The 14331-nt window shown below is 36.2% G+C and overlaps 1 protein-coding gene across 6 annotated transcripts in view; it reads left to right on the top strand.

Moving 5' to 3' along the window:
* Positions 1–11376, top strand: part of G2484-1 (protein) — a 35225-nt gene extending 23849 nt beyond the window's left edge. For 5 of the 6 annotated variants that reach the window (XM_088962318.1, XM_088962315.1, XM_088962319.1 and 2 more), the window contains 6 exons: positions 524–704; positions 6645–6712; positions 6807–6922; positions 7024–7914; positions 10203–10305; positions 11148–11376. In XM_088962318.1, coding sequence (XP_088818444.1) covers positions 524–704; positions 6645–6712; positions 6807–6922; positions 7024–7914; positions 10203–10305; positions 11148–11164 — 1376 coding nt within the window. In that variant the 3' untranslated portion in view covers positions 11165–11376. The remainder of the gene's footprint in view (positions 1–523; positions 705–6644; positions 6713–6806; positions 6923–7023; positions 7915–10202; positions 10306–11147) is intronic. The other variant, XM_088962320.1, reaches the window with a different exon arrangement.
* The last annotated feature ends 2955 nt before the right edge of the window (positions 11377–14331 follow it).

Below are 14331 nucleotides of genomic sequence, written 5' to 3'. Positions count from 1 at the left end.
TATATCCTTGTTATTCTGTATGATTTCTTAAAGTTTCTTTGTTTTTTACCAGAAAGAAATTTCTTTGTATATGCGGAGAACCTCTGCATATGAAGTACCCATAAGAAAGTATGAATGAGCAATTCACCTATATAAATTTACAAAGAAAATTTTGATGAAAAATTATTGGTTCAAAAAGAATTGAGTTCCACTCTACTGGACTTCCTGTAAGAACCTTTTATCTTTGACTATCTTCTGTCTAGAGCGTCAATGAGTATACATCTGCCTAATTTACAATTCAATCACCTGCTTGCTTCTGTACTTGTCTTTAAGAATCTATTTTTGCTTCTTTTTGTGCTCTCCCTGCAAAAGCAAGGGGTGAGGAATGCCGTTGCTATATGATATTTATTTTCCTTCCAAACCAGCTTCCTCTCTGACATAGAATAGAACAAGTCCAACATGAATACATCGTTGAAGCTATGCTGAATGTCTTAAGTGATGTAGAATTTGCAATGCAGTAAGAGGTGGTTTCTCATATTTGCAGGCTTTGGGCAGCTAAAAGAGTGGGTACCACTTAAAGGTGAAGTTGATAAAGAACCAAGGCTACGGGTTCCTCATCCTACAACTGCAATGAAATTTGAAAAAACAAGAAAACGACGTAGAGCTGCCATTGGGGACTATTCTTGGTCTGTTGGAGATAGGGTAGATGCATGGAAACTTGATGGGTAAGCATTTATATAACTTTCTTTGATTTTCGTTCTTTATGAGTTATTTAGAGTGGTTTCCTCCTCCCTTCAGTCCTATGTTTGTAAATGTAGGATTTGGACAGTAACGACAGTTATGTATGCTTGTTATGTCATAATATTCTGTTATTAAAGATTTATCAAAAATATTCTGTTATTAGAGTGGGTCAAGGACTGAAGGGTATGCATGCCTGAGTAATTTGTTAGATATTTAATGAATTAATATTAATTGCTAAACTTTTACAGTTCGGTTGTTGGTTTTAAGTACAGATTCCTATGTGACCTCCATTGGTGATCTTAATTATGTAAAAAATCTTTGCTTTTGTTCATGTGTATGCTTTAGTTTGTTACACATCTAACATTATACAACCTTGGCAAGAAGAAATGCAGTTCTGGAGGTGTAAATATGTTATTGTGATGTAATCATATATAATTAGAAGTCCATCATGATTATATTGTACTTTTTGTCAGGCTGATTATGCAGTTCAAGAAACTGTATTGTTTTCTTTTGTTTTTTTGATAGATAATTGGAAAGTGTTGTTTTCTTTTGTTGGTTAGATGCCATTGAAAGAAGCACTACTTTCATGTGTACCACCTTGAGTGGGGTAGTAGAATAAACAGTCGATTGTATTAGTTGACCAAGCTATGTTTCCTCTAATGCTTTGGGTTTTATACATATTGTTGTCTAGAGATGCTTTACCTTTAAAAAAAGAGAAAAGAGGACTCCCAAAATTCTTTTTCACGTGAGGAAGGGCCATCTTACAAGGTAGCTTTGTCAGTGGCGTTGTTTTGGCTTCAAGTTGAATGGGGATACTATGTTTAAACATTCATCTCTTGGTAATTTCTGAAGTTGGCATTTGTTATCACGTCTCTTTCATGATTATGAGGCATTGTTTTATTTTGGATAAGGTATATAGTGTTGACTCTGGGAAGAGATTCCCTCAAAATTTAATCACAAATTAGGACGCCTCTTTTCATGATATTTACAAAATGAATCAAATGACAAAATCATTCTCTTCAGTGATCTGCTTCCAATGAGATTCAATTTGACTTTATGATAGGCTCCTAGGTTTGTTAAATACTCCCGGCCATCGAATTATTAAGCTCTTCACTCTACTGGCCACTACCTCTATATTTTGGGCTTTGCACTAAAAAATCCTCGTGTTTCATTCTAGTCATACAACCCAGCATAATGCCTGAGGTACCAAAGCCGGAATGCTTCCTGGGTTGTGGGCCAAATGGTTATGACCACGATTCACATATTTAATATATTGAAAACTTTTTTGTAAAACATGACACATCTTATGCATTGGCGGGATGGTTAATTCATTGTTTTTAACCTCAATTATCCAGGGTTCAAGTCTTGCCATTTACATATTATGTGAATATACACATTTAATAAAATATGTATTAGATACACAAATTCAAGCACACATAACAAGATGGATTAATGGTAATAAGCTAACTTAACTAAATGATAAGTTGCGAGTTTGAATCTTTAGGCTTGCATTCTAAATTTCAGAGCATTTACCTACCTGGGCGGGTTGTTAAACCGGTTGAGTCACCAACTTGGCTGGTTTTCAACGGTTCCCAGTTTCTCAGAAATTTAAAACCTGGGGTTCTAAAAAACCAGAATGGTCTCCGGTTCCCAGGTCTAATGGCCGGTCCGGTCTGGGTCTTAAAACATTACTTGGGTGTCCACGAAGCCAACAAGCTTGCCAACTCCTCTCTAATGGTATCAAATAAGGGGAAAAATGGACCAAATCCCATATGTAAAGCTACAATCGATCAGCAGGCGTTGGCTTGATTCCTTTTCTTGATACAATGACTGCATCAACTATCCATCACCATACCCTTTGCAATCAGCTGATCTATTGTAGGCAATTAAGTATCTTATTAAGCCTGACTGTCCAGAAGAAGAAAACCACCTTCAATAGGGCGTTGCATTTCCATACCTATTTCCAAGCAGCTTCGTCCCAGGGTCTTCCAACTTCTCATAAAATGATTTTACCTTGATTCATGAGTCATCATGTTAATAAATATGAGGAATCATGTTGCAAAGGTGGTTGATTAATATGATGACTGATTAATTTACCCTGATTCAGTCAAATGGGTGCCTAGCTCTGCTGACTTGTTATCCATCCGAAAGGGTCTGTTAACACGCTAGCTGATTATCTCACTAAATCAGAGGCTGCAAGTGAATGTTTGATTTGGGGTTCACTAGGGCCTGGTGTTGATTTGTAAACTTTTTTTTTTCTCTGTATATTGAAGTTATTCAATGGCTTTTGTATTATTTTCTGCTATCCAGCCTTTTTAGATAGGTTGGCGAATGGATTTCATTATGTTCTTTCTCAAACAAAAGAATTGTTGTGAAGGTGATTGAGCAAATTGTAAATGTAAGTGGCTAGTGGTTATTTATTTATTTTTATTTTTATTTTTTTTTGGGGGGGTGAAGGGAGTTATATATGGTGAATAACAGTTTGGACAAAATGGAGGGATGTATCTGAATGTTGTCAGGCAATCATGCTAAGGAAAATATTATGAGGGAACTGTAAGGCTAGCAATGTTGGATGGAGCAGAATTGATGCAAGAGTATCTATTTGATCATGATTAGTCTCTGTATTTATGTTTTGTGTTTATTGTGTTTTCAAGGGTATTTTTAGTCATTAGCAAATCAGTTTAGAGAAAATCATGAGCTTCTAATTAGTTCATAGGAGCTATGGATATTTTTTCCTAGTTGAATTCTGTGCTAGGACGGAGGTGGCATCTCCTATACGGTGGGAGACTACAAAAATCCAAAAAAGAGATACTTGAATATTTTGAAATTATTTATGCACCAAGAGTCATGAGGGTCTTTAACACACCTTTTCCAAGGGTTTCTTCTTCTTCTTAAAACTTAATATTTTTAAAAATTCTGAGATTCCTTTCCATTCAAATGTCCAAAAGATGGATGCTGGGATCAAATACCAAGCTACTATGCCCTTTTTATTCAGCCCATTGACATTGTCAGCTGAGAAGGGTTTTTAGCCCTGTGTATGCGGCTCCTGCCAATGTGGGGACTTGGGGGGGGGGTTGGTCACCCAGGTTGCAATGAATCAACCTAATCCAGTGATTTAAAAGGTGCATATGCGCCTTGCCTAGGTCCCAGGCACAACACTTTCAAAAGGTGAACGTCTGGTTGCCTTGTGCTTCGGCCCAGGAGCGTGCCTTTTGAAAACCTGTGCATTTTTTCTGTTTTTTGTGCTTAGCTTCTGGTTGGGGTTTCTACCCCCAGACCCCTGGCCAATCCCCTGGAGGCAAGCCCAAACAAATCCATATCAGGTTCTTAAATTCTTAATCCCTTTTAAAGAAGGATATTTTACAAAGACATTTTTGTTAATGTTGCTCATTCATTCATCCTAATAAAAGATATTTCTGAAAGGCTCTTAAAGTTATAAGACCTTTTTTATAGGGATTTAGAATTTAAGACCCTGAAATGGACTTGTTTGGGCTTGCCTCGAGGGGCTTGGTACAGAGGTGGCTCGTAGAATCAGGAGTGCATAATGTTTAACACTACATTAGCTATTTTAAATAATGCAATTGGGAAAAAATAAAGCAATTAAGAGTTTACATGCTTGAATATGTTTTATATGTTATTCTTCATTTTATTTTTAAATTTTCATTTTAAATATGTTTTACATGTTATGTTTATCTATTTTAATTTGAGGTAAAAGGTTTTTCTAAACAATATTTTTAAAATTTAAATTTATATTTCTAATTACTAATGTGTTTACTATTTTGCATTTTTTGGCTTTTTTTTGACTTTTTTGCATTTTTGAGTCTTGTGCCTCAGGCGCAAAATGGCCCTTGTACTTTTCAAACAGTGACCTAACCATTGCACCAAGGTCCACCTCATGAGAAGGGTCTCTATGTAAGAGTTTGGGATTTAGGAAACACCCAACTTATGTTGAGAGAATGGATACAAATGAGTCTAAAGTTTGGAGCTGAGTGGGCAGTGTATAAATAGATATTTGGCTGATTTCAGGCACCTATTGCAAAGGATACAATTTGTATTGGGGGAGCTCCATACCTAGTCTCAGTAATTTACCCTTAGGGATACACTTTCCAGGGCTGCTGTCCAAGTCAGAAAGGCTACTTTTAATGAAACTCTAGTTGCCCAAATCCTCTTGCAAGGGAATGGGGAGGGTGTGTAATATGATTGGAGGGCTCAAAATTTACGAAAGCATTCAACCTTTCACAGAGTGGAACAGTGAAAAAGGATTCATGTAGCTGAATTCATGTGGTTGGGATATTGTATCTTGTTGAGTGGAGTAATATGTTGTGAAGTTGGACAAGATAGAGAGGCTTCCTGTTTAGAGCTTCCATGTTTATTGATTTCCAATAGCTGCTCAGCTTCCTTAATTTTCAATTTTGGTGTTAATTAAAACACTGTTTAGATGTTTGCCTGAATTAATAAAGACACCCTAATTCAATAGTTTGTTGTATCTCCACTATGAAAAATATTAAATTGAGGACATTCAAACATCAACTACTCATGCTGCCTATAAAAAAGCACCAATATTTCAAAGTGCATTGCACTTCGATCACCTAGCTGAAGATCATAATATGAGAAGATTGAAATAATAAAATCATCATCCTAGTTGGAGTTTCAGTAGGTGTATTTTTGACTTTTGACATGTATCTGGACACTGAATTAATATCAGAAATTTAAAATGGAATCAAATCTTTGCAATTATTAGACATGGATGCATTGATGACGTGGATCCACTTATATCTAGTTTTTAAGCTAAATGTCATTGATCAAGATTTATTTCTTGCAAAATTTAGTTAAATTTCTAAAATCTACAGATACTGTTATAATGTAATTTCTTAAAACTTGCCACTCTACATATTTTAAATTTCTAAAATCTATAGCACATGTTTTAAATGTGCTAAATGTCATCTAGAATTATCGATGTGGTATCCAAATCAGTATACTAAGCATATAAAGGTGTTTAGGTATCTTTGGTCAGAATGTGACCCTTGTCTGACACAGACACTTCATCCCTTAGGTAGAGTCAATGCAACATAGTGTTCTCTAGTTTCTATCACCTTTCTTGTGAAGGAGATTTTTGTCCTTTTCTGGAATATATATTCTCAGAATGCCTTGAAGTTAAATTGCTCCATTTAATCTACAATCCTAAACATCTATGCAAAGTCTGTCTGTGCACTTAGTTTTTGAATTTTCTATTTTTCAATGATTGCAGGTAAATCTTTCTTTCCCAGCAATTTAACTTGGAACCATTCTGACCCTCTTAACCCTTTCGTCCAAACATCATCACCAAATCCTTTCTTATCCCATCATCGCCCTTCTACATTCATTAGGTCATATGAGACCTACATTTGGTGTTAGAAAAATTAGTCTTATGTCAATTTGGTATTAGTGCAATTGGTCCTACATCACTTTTTTTTTTTTTTTTTTTAATTTATGTTTTCTTTAAACTACTTTTTGTTTTTTTATTTAGTATTGCTTAGTTATAGTCAGTATCATACTTGTCAAAACTGAAGACCATTAACTTGTTTTCCATCTTACTAGGTCAGCAGTATTTTCATGATAAATGTATAAGAGAAAACCCAGATCTAAATGAACGTCATCTTTGCTGAATGTTACCTGGTTTGTCCTACATTTCCAATGCTACTTGAAAACAACAAATTGTAATGAACTATAATTTGGCATACATGAGATGGCCCTTGACCACATTTATTAAACTTCTGAATCACAAAGCTGTATTTAAAATTTTCTTTCAGAGTTATTCTAGGCCATGGTTCTAACTGTGTTTCAAGTCTCTCTCTTAATTTTAGTCAGACTGTATAATTTTTTCCTTCTTTTAGCTTTTGCCATCTTGTGTGAGTTCACTGATTTGTGCCTGTTTAAATTGTCAGCTGGTGGGAAGGAATTATCTCAGAACGGAGCAAAGAGGATGAAATGTCTTTCATTGTTCATTTTCCAGGTATGTTTTTTTGTGTTTCTTTACCCATTGAAGTGTACTCTGCTTCACTGTGGCATGCAGAGTTTATAGTTGAGGAAGTTAAATTTGTCTTCAGCTCAAGGAGATACATCAGTTGTGAAAGCTTGGCATCTTCGGCCATCTCTTGTTTGGAAGGATGGGCAGTGGATTGAATGGTCCCGTTCTAGGGAAGATCAGCCCCGTTCTAATGAGGTTTGGATGTTTAATATAATTTACACTTTGTAGTGTATACAATTGTTGCTTATTTTGATTTATAATTTTAATTATCTATTGAAATTATCCTTTATGCTCAGGCTGATACTCCACAGGAGAAGCGACCAAAGTTGGGAAAACATGGGGCTGGAACAGATTCTGCAGTTGAGGTGAGTGGGAAGGACAAGGTTTCAAAAAATATGGGCGTCAGTGATTCAGGGAAACCTGAGGCGGCAAGGCTTCTAGCACTATCAGATAATGAAAAAATATTCACTGTTGGTAAAAGCATTAAAGAGGGAAGTAATTCTGATGCACTTACAACAAAGAGGATTGGTCTCCAGAAGGAAGGCTCAAGGGTTATTTTCGGCGTTCCTAAGCCCGGAAAGAAAAGGAAATTTATGGAAGTGAGCAAACATTATGTTTCAGATAAAAGTGCCCAGACAACTGAAGTAAGTGATTCAATGAAGTTCACAAAGTACCTGATACGTCAAGGATCAGGGCCCTGTGGATGGAAAAATACTAATAAAGTTGATTCAAAAGGAAAACGAGCAGCTGAATCTAAGCCTAAGGTGATTAAGTCAGGGAGAACAGGTAAAAATTCTTCTGAGAAAGATAGTTCTTCAATTTCTACTCTCTCTCTCTCAAATGATGGCCGTGTGCATGATCACGTCAAAACTTCTGTTGGCCATCATGAATCCATCCCAGAAAGGCAGAACCAGCTACAGCCTGGTTCGTTTCCTGACAACAACAAAGCAGCTGAGGGTACAACCTTATTTGCTTCTCTATCTCTTGCATCTGATGCTCCTTCATACAAGAAGAAGTCATCGGCTACTGATTCTACCCTGGAGCTTAAAGGAAAAGTTGCTCCTTCTGCTGAAAAGTTGGCTAGAAATGATGAAAAAGATTCGGGTCACTATAATAATGCTGGAAAATCAGTTCCTGATGTCATTGAGCCCCGAAGATCCAATCGCAGGATTCAGCCAACATCAAGGGTACAGCATTAGGAATTTCCATATTTGATTCAACTTTTGTTTATTACTGATGTGTTCTTTTAATTTATCTGCTGTACTTTGTTGCAAGCATGCCCATATTTGTCTGAATTTTTTTTTTCTGTGATTGGTGCCCATGTTTGTCTGATTTAAGCTGGAAAGATCTCTGAACTTATTTATTTTCTGCATCATGTGCCTATTTAATTTTCATTATTGTGAATCTTGAATGTGGTTGTCTCTAGTGATCTATTTAGGGGACAATTTTTTGATTGGTTATTTAGGTGTCAAATTATTTAAATGGAATTCAAATTTCAAACCTTGAAATTGCATGTACTTACAGTGAATTAATTATTAATTTCGAATTGTGAGAATTCTGGGTATCATTTTGAAGTGCAAGCAGTGAATCTATGTGAATCATACTGAATTAATAAATTTCATTGTGCGGAATAAGTAAGTTTTTACAAAATGTGTAGCAAGTATAAATCATTTTTTTTTATGCAAGAAATAAAATGATGAACTGGGTAGGTGCAGGAGTGTTTCAAATGATTGATGGTTTGGAAATTTAGAGTTAAGTAAATGGTGGAGAGTCAAATGTGAGGCCCAGCATCCAGAAGTACCATAGTTGTTAGGTGCTTAGCTGAGGCCGGGTGACAATGGAGCACCTTGTCACGTAGGTGATTTTTTTTTTCATATAAAAATATGCTTGATTTTAATTTCTTGAGTTAGCTTGTGACCTTGGTGTAGCAACTAGGAAACATAGACAAGTGATCTAACATGAAACACCAAATGTTTAAAGTAGAGTTAAAACAATATTACATAGCTAATGAAAAACTAGCGGGTTGATCCCTATTCTGTTAAATGCAAGTGGGAAAGAATGTGTACATGTGTGTTAATTTAAAGAACAAGAGAAAACAAATATATGAAGGGATATGAGTGCATTAATTACAATGAAAAAAGGAAATGAAGAGTCGGTGCAATCATTCTGGTCAGTTAGAAAGACAAAGAGAACTAAAGCCCATATGGAATCGCTAAGGCGAGAAACAAGACAATCCCCAAAAAAAGTATAAACCAGGTGCCCCTCTGTGACAACTGTGACAAGTACAACTTGTCTTTGATGTAGTTATGTAGTCTGCATTTGGCATTCCTTATTTTAAGGACTTACCTCCTGTTTGCTCTTTAAAAGTTAAAACTCAGTGTTCATAGGGGCATTTTAACTGCAAAAAGGAGATAAGTCCTTAAAATAAGGAATGCCAAATGCAGCCTGCAGCTGTAGCCTTAGTTGTGTAGGAGTGATGAAAGTAATTGGACACTTAGGTGGGGAGTGATAAAGTGCTAGTTTGAGAAGGAGGGTTGTATCTAGATGTGGAATTATCATTGTTTTAAGGTGCTATTTTTTCTTTCTTGTATTTCTTATTTAGCTTAGGGACTTGTTATTATTGGATAATTGGAATTATTGTTTTCTTGTGTGATATAATTAAGTATGCTACTCCTAAAGCACCATAATTTTGTCCTTGTACATATAATAATATTAAAATCTGCAAACCTTGATCTGCTAATCTCAAGTACGAGAATTTGGAAAAATGAAGTGAAACAACAGGCCAACACATAATACCCAACCCAACCAAAAAACGTTGGGTTGGGTTGGGTTGACTTTAACCTGACCTAAACTGGCCCGACTAGCACCCTTAACCATGATACCCTTCGTTACTTTGATCTAGCAGTTAGCATTACTTGGATTTGTTCCCATGTCTGTCTTGTTTGTATAATGTGTGGCATGGTCTGCAACTGCGAATTCTTTCTTATGGACCATCTGTATTATGTGTCAACAAATGACCATATGATATTCATGTTGGGAATGACTTTGACCTATGGAACGTTCATTGAACATACAAAATCTATGGATCATAAACAGCTGTTCCCATTGCTGTCCATGTTTACCACTTTTATTATTATTAGTGTCAATAGGGGGTGATTTGGGTCGTGATGGGTTGGGAATTTGTGAAGTTTTCAATTGACCTGAATCGTAACCTTTGCCTGACGTTCTTTAAAATGGGCAACTCAAATATGCAGCCAATGTGGAGCCTTAAGTGTGAATATTCAAATAGCCATACATATGGTTCCTAGATTACACTTATCTCCCACTAGTCTAAATGCACACTACATTTATGGATAAAGTGAGGATTCAGATTTTGGCTTGATATATTTCCTATATGATTGCATTGTCTTTTGTATAGTTTCCAAGCTTTAGCAGGTTTTTGGTGTGAGTTGACATTTACATTTGATGCCTACAGCTATTAGAAGGGCTGCAAAGCTCCTATATTATCTCAAAGATTCCTGCTATCTCACATGACAAGAGTACCAGGGCTCAACATAGAGGCACTCAATCATCAAGGGGTAAACATATCATGTCTTGTTTCATTCCTAATTATGTAAATTAGTTATATATGTTATCTGGATGCAATATCAGCTAGCATTGTTTTCCTCCAAATTTTTGAAAGAGGGCATGTTTCTACCCATTTTCTTCATAAAACTGGGTGGGCAATAAATCCAGACTGCAGTTTAAAATAACATCTGTCATTGTTTTCTTTTTAATTTTGGAAACTTGTGTCTACTAGGTAGGGTTGGGAATTTGTTAAATTTTCAATGGACCTGATTCCTAACTCAAGCCTGTTGCAGTTGAAATTCTTCAAACCAGGCAACCTGACTTGTAGCCCTACTACCACTAGGCCCCTTTATCCAAACTGTGTTGAACTACGTCTAAAATCAATGGCTTTCTAGACATCTTATAGCCTTTCTATTATTGTTAATTACTGTTTGTGACAACCTCATTGAATTTGAGGTGACCTTTTTTTTTCTCTATTTTTTTTTTAATTTTTGTAATTTCTATAAAGTCAGATAATGTTTTCATGTTCTTTTATTATCATTTTCATCGTTATTTTATTTGAATAATCATTATCCATTTGGGTTTGGTCAGCATGATTCTAAATGGCTAAGTTTCATTCATAGTAACAGTCTAACAGAAAAGAATACAAAGAAAAACTTAAGTTCTTGATTGAAAATATTGAAGTATTTGTGCTAGATTTACTGATTTAGGACTTCGTGGTAATACTAGGGGGAAGATAGTGCAGATAGTTTCCTGCACTACCCTTGGTTGGCTTAGAGAATTAAAACCATTCATTTTTTCCCTTCAATTTTTGGCTTCCAAATTTCTGATGCTGATATTTCTATTGGAACAGGGAATAACCATAGCTGAGAGGAGCTTATGCCATGCTGGAACCTCAAACAATGTCAAGGAAATCAACTATTTGGTGAAAAATATCTTGTGTACCGTTGTGTAAATAGTAATTATAGGATTTATGAGAGCCAGGAAAAGGCATTCTTTTTTTCTTGGGCTTAATATGATGTTTCGTAAGAGGTTTATATCAATTATTAGTTTCTTAACTAGTATAAGCACTGCTTTTTCTATGATTTTTCCCAACATATTACGTAGGGAAACAATCCATTTCAGGAATCTGTTCCAGGGTGATCAAATCCGGATGTATGTGCTGAACCGTTTGCCCTTTATCATATATCCACAGGTATAGCCACTTATTCAGCCTTTTCATTCTTGGGTTTATGAAAAATTAGGTGATGTGGAATTTATAGGAGTTATGTTTGTGTGCTGAAACCGAGATATTGATTGCTGACACAGGTGATTTCTGTTGGTGGCTCCAGCACCAATTTTTATTCTTGTATAGGTATTGTTAGTCTTTTACTCCTATGTTGCAAATTTTCCATGAAGTCAGGTGAGAGTTTCAGAGCATTACGGGTCACTTTAAACAAGAAAAGCTGGTATATAGATCAAGTGTCGACTTGGACTGACTTTTGGTGGTGCTGGAGTCACTTGTAAAGCATGAAAGTTGAGACAATGCATTTACTGGGGAAACCTTGGCTAATTTTGTTTTCCAAGAGTTCACTGTGGCCGGAGAATCGTTCTGTGTTGGTGCTTAAAGTTGAACTGCGAATTTTGCAACTTTGACAGATCTCGGTGAGGGGAATTCTAATACACGATAATAATCTTCTTTTTTATTCTCTTATTCGTATCATGTACAAAGACGATGGATCAGGTGGGTTGTCTTTTTCTTTACTGTTACCTATTCAACAATTTCTTAAGTTTTTTTTTTCTGAAAGTTGTTCGACTTGTGTTTACGACTCCCCGAGTTGACTCAACCTCGGTTGTTGAACCTATATGCCCCAGTCTTTTAACTATAACAGCCCTAAGCCTTCTATATGGAGTCCGTCCGGACTCCGGATCTGCTCCTCACTGACCTCAGCATGTCTTGACTGCACCTGGAACATCTCCGGTACTTGTATTCAATGTTTTCAAAATAGGATTGGATGGTTGGACCGGAAAAACTGGGAACCGCCTACCTCAGGTTCTGTTTTAGCCCATAACCGTTTTTTGGCCAAAAACCGTTGATTTGGTCAGCAAACCGCTGACCCAGGCGGTTTAACTGGTGACCTGCTTACCTGGTTTTTGGCTGTTTTTTATTAATTTTATTATTTTTTGTCAGAATAGGCCATCTGTTAGGTTTGAATGGTTGGACCATTTGACCTGAGAACTGGACCCAGAACGGTTCTGTCCAGTTTGGTTTTAAAAATTTTGTTTGTATTTATTGTTCATAGGGAGATGTTCTCAATACATATGGGATGTGGCTGTGAAGGTGGTGTGAGGAGCGCTTTGTGAGGTGCAGATCTCAATTCCTTTTATACTTACACCCAACACTAAGGTTTAAAGTATCGATATGTATCATATCGGCCAATAGCTTCCCAATATGCCTCTACAAGGGTTGTATTGGGCCAGATTATGGTTCAGGGGGTAGTTGGGACTTAAACCAACCTCTTTAAATCAATTTAAAAGAATAAATAAAACATAAAAGAAAGCAGCGACACAGGATGACGATGCTTTGAACGTTTAACCATATTGTAACTGAATTAGTATGCAAGTACTTCTAGCGTTTAACCATCAAAAAGGATGTCTAACGTTCTAATCATTAGGGTTGGAATCCGGGTTTCCTCCTCACAGAGGGTTCATACCAACCTCGTAGCACTTTCAGTTGTGCATTGGGAATATAATTTATACTTTTGTATTATGGTAAAATGCATAAACCTCTCCTAAAGTTTCTGACAATCACAAAAACCTTCCCATAGATTCATTTTAACAAATACCTCTCTTGAATTTTTGAGAAATTCAACAAAAATCTCCCTTCCATCACTGTCCTAGACGGAAAACATTAGATTAATGCACCAGTTTTTTTCAAATACCTATTCTACCTTTTTATAAATTATTTTATATACAAAATTATTGAAATAATCCCATTTTAATTCAACAAAAAAACCTCTTTTAACGATCATTTCAGTAATTTTATATACAAAATTACTGAAATATATATATTTTTTCGTTGAGTTAAAATGCGACTATTTCAGTAATTTTGTATGTAAAATAATTTATAAAAGGGTAGAATGGATGTTTGGAAAAAATTGGTGCATCAATCTAATGTTTTCTGTCTAGGACAGTGACAGAAGGGAGGTTTTTGTTGAGTTTCTCAAAAGTTCAGGAGAGGTATTTGTTAAAATAAATCTATGGTGGAGATTTTAGCGAGGAATACCTGCTTCCTAGGGGCAAACATAGAGCAATTTATTAGAGTGGAGGACAATTTCTTTATACTTCATTAGAGCAATTTATTAAAAGTGCCTTGTATGTAATGGAAATGTTAAAATAGAAAGTAGAGGCAATCAAGCATATAGTTAAGAGCGAAGAGTTGGTACTGAAGTTGGGAGAAGGAAATTTGAGAAATGAAATTGTAGGCAAGCCATCAGCTTCGCTTTGATCCTGAGCCGCTCTCGGCGATGTACGATGGTCTTGCACCAACATTAGTCAACAATGTTACAAGGTATTGAGAAGAGATATAATGTACGCGTTAAAAACTCAACTTGAGCGCACTTGTATGTGGGGTAGCGATCAGTCACAGTCACACTGATCGCTGTCAATTGGACCCAAAAGCTCATCCAAAATGGACCCTCAATTTGAGACCGGCCATGAGGGTGGTAAGGTTCTGCCAGCACAATGCAATTCAAGCCAGATTCTTTAGACTCATCTGTGCCTAATATCGTTCCACACAAATCCAACCCGTCTTGACCAACACAACAAACCCCCCCCCCCCCAAAAAAAAAAAAATAATAATAATAAATAAATAAAATAAATATGCTCACGCAGCCCAAACTAATATATCCAACAAACCACGACATGTCCCAATAGCAGCTAAGATCAACAATGCAACAACCCAAAGACTCAGCCCATAACTGCACACAACTGCCATAACTCAACACAACCACTAAACAACTCCACTTAGTTCATTGGCATCTTACACTCTCAATTGA

The sequence above is a fragment of the Nelumbo lutea genome, chromosome 1 (assembly GCF_056320005.1).
Source record: "Nelumbo lutea isolate HS-2025 chromosome 1, American lotus-T2T, whole genome shotgun sequence".
NCBI lineage: Eukaryota > Viridiplantae > Streptophyta > Magnoliopsida > Proteales > Nelumbonaceae > Nelumbo > Nelumbo lutea.
This window is presented reverse-complemented; position numbering and strand designations above follow the sequence as displayed.